Raw genomic sequence first — 1187 nt, forward strand, 5'->3', positions numbered from 1 at the left:
TAAATTATCAAATTATCAAAACTCATTATTAAATTATCAAATTATCAAAACTCATTATTAAATTATCAAATTATCAAAACTCATTATTAAATTATCAAATTATCAAAACTCATTATTAAATTATCAAATTATCAAAATATATCAATTTCCGCATTTGAAAGAATGTGTTGTATTATCAAAAAGTGTTATCTTTTCGTTTAGAACTATTATCACATATTTTAATGTTGAAAATTTATCAACTCACAACAATAATCCTAGCACTGATAATAATATGTTTAATTGTATTTGTACATATTTCGCTAATTTGATTGCATATCAAAATTATCATATAATTATCATTGCTCAATGTGATAACTTCAAGATTAAGAAGAATCATTTCCAGATCGATAAAATCATTTCCAATAATAATCACTGCAATAGTTTCTTTTTTTTTTGAATAAAATTATACTTCAACTTTCATTATTTCCTCTTTTAACAGAAATAACTTGCATAAATTGTTTATTTGGTAAAATGATAAAATCATCATTTATCAGTGAAGTTAACTTAGCTAACTTTACTGCTAAATAGATGAAATGATAAGATTTAAATGGCATAGTGATAAGTTTTTTATCATCTGTAAAAAAAAAAGAAATGCGACATTCAGATTAAATGTACATCGGACAATGACAAAGACAATAATTAAGAAAAAAAAAGCAAGATGAAAAACGTGGAAAACATTGTTATTATTACTGATAGATTTCACCTGAGAATTACGGTAACAAACTAAAAAAGTGTATAGCTATTTTCCATGTTGATAATAAAAATGCTTACTACTTGAGGTTGTCCTAAGATTTTCTACCGTAATTTTCTTCATTTTTACCATATATTCATCAATTTCAATGAATTTTTCAATACGAAATGGTTGTTGTTGTTCTGCAATTTGTTCAATTCCACCAATAATTGAATAATGATCAAAGCCACCATTACTGGAACTTACCAGAACAACCTGTAAGATTTTCATTCATTTGTTGTATTTAATTTACAATATAGAATTGCTTAAAATTAAATTTAATAGGTGAAATCAAAGTAAATTAAATTAAATTAAATTAAATTAAATTTAAATAGAATATAATAAAATAAACTAAATGCACGAATATGTTGGTTAGAATTGTTAACGATGAAACTAAACTAAAACGAAAAGATAGCAC

At 23.3% G+C, this 1187-nt stretch overlaps 1 protein-coding gene across 1 annotated transcript; it reads right to left on the reverse strand.

The window, feature by feature from the left end:
• Nucleotides 1–810: 810 nt before the first annotated feature.
• On the reverse strand, nt 811–985 carry LOAG_15833 (hypothetical protein; the record flags this gene model as incomplete). The annotated part of the gene is made up of 1 exon (XM_003151321.2): nt 811–985. A coding segment is annotated over one exon (174 nt), but the record flags the coding sequence as incomplete, so codon positions are not given.
• Between the last annotated feature and the right edge of the window lie 202 nt (nt 986–1187).

The sequence above is a fragment of the Loa loa genome, assembly GCF_000183805.2.
Source record: "Loa loa unplaced genomic scaffold supercont3.2880, whole genome shotgun sequence".
NCBI lineage: Eukaryota > Metazoa > Nematoda > Chromadorea > Rhabditida > Onchocercidae > Loa > Loa loa.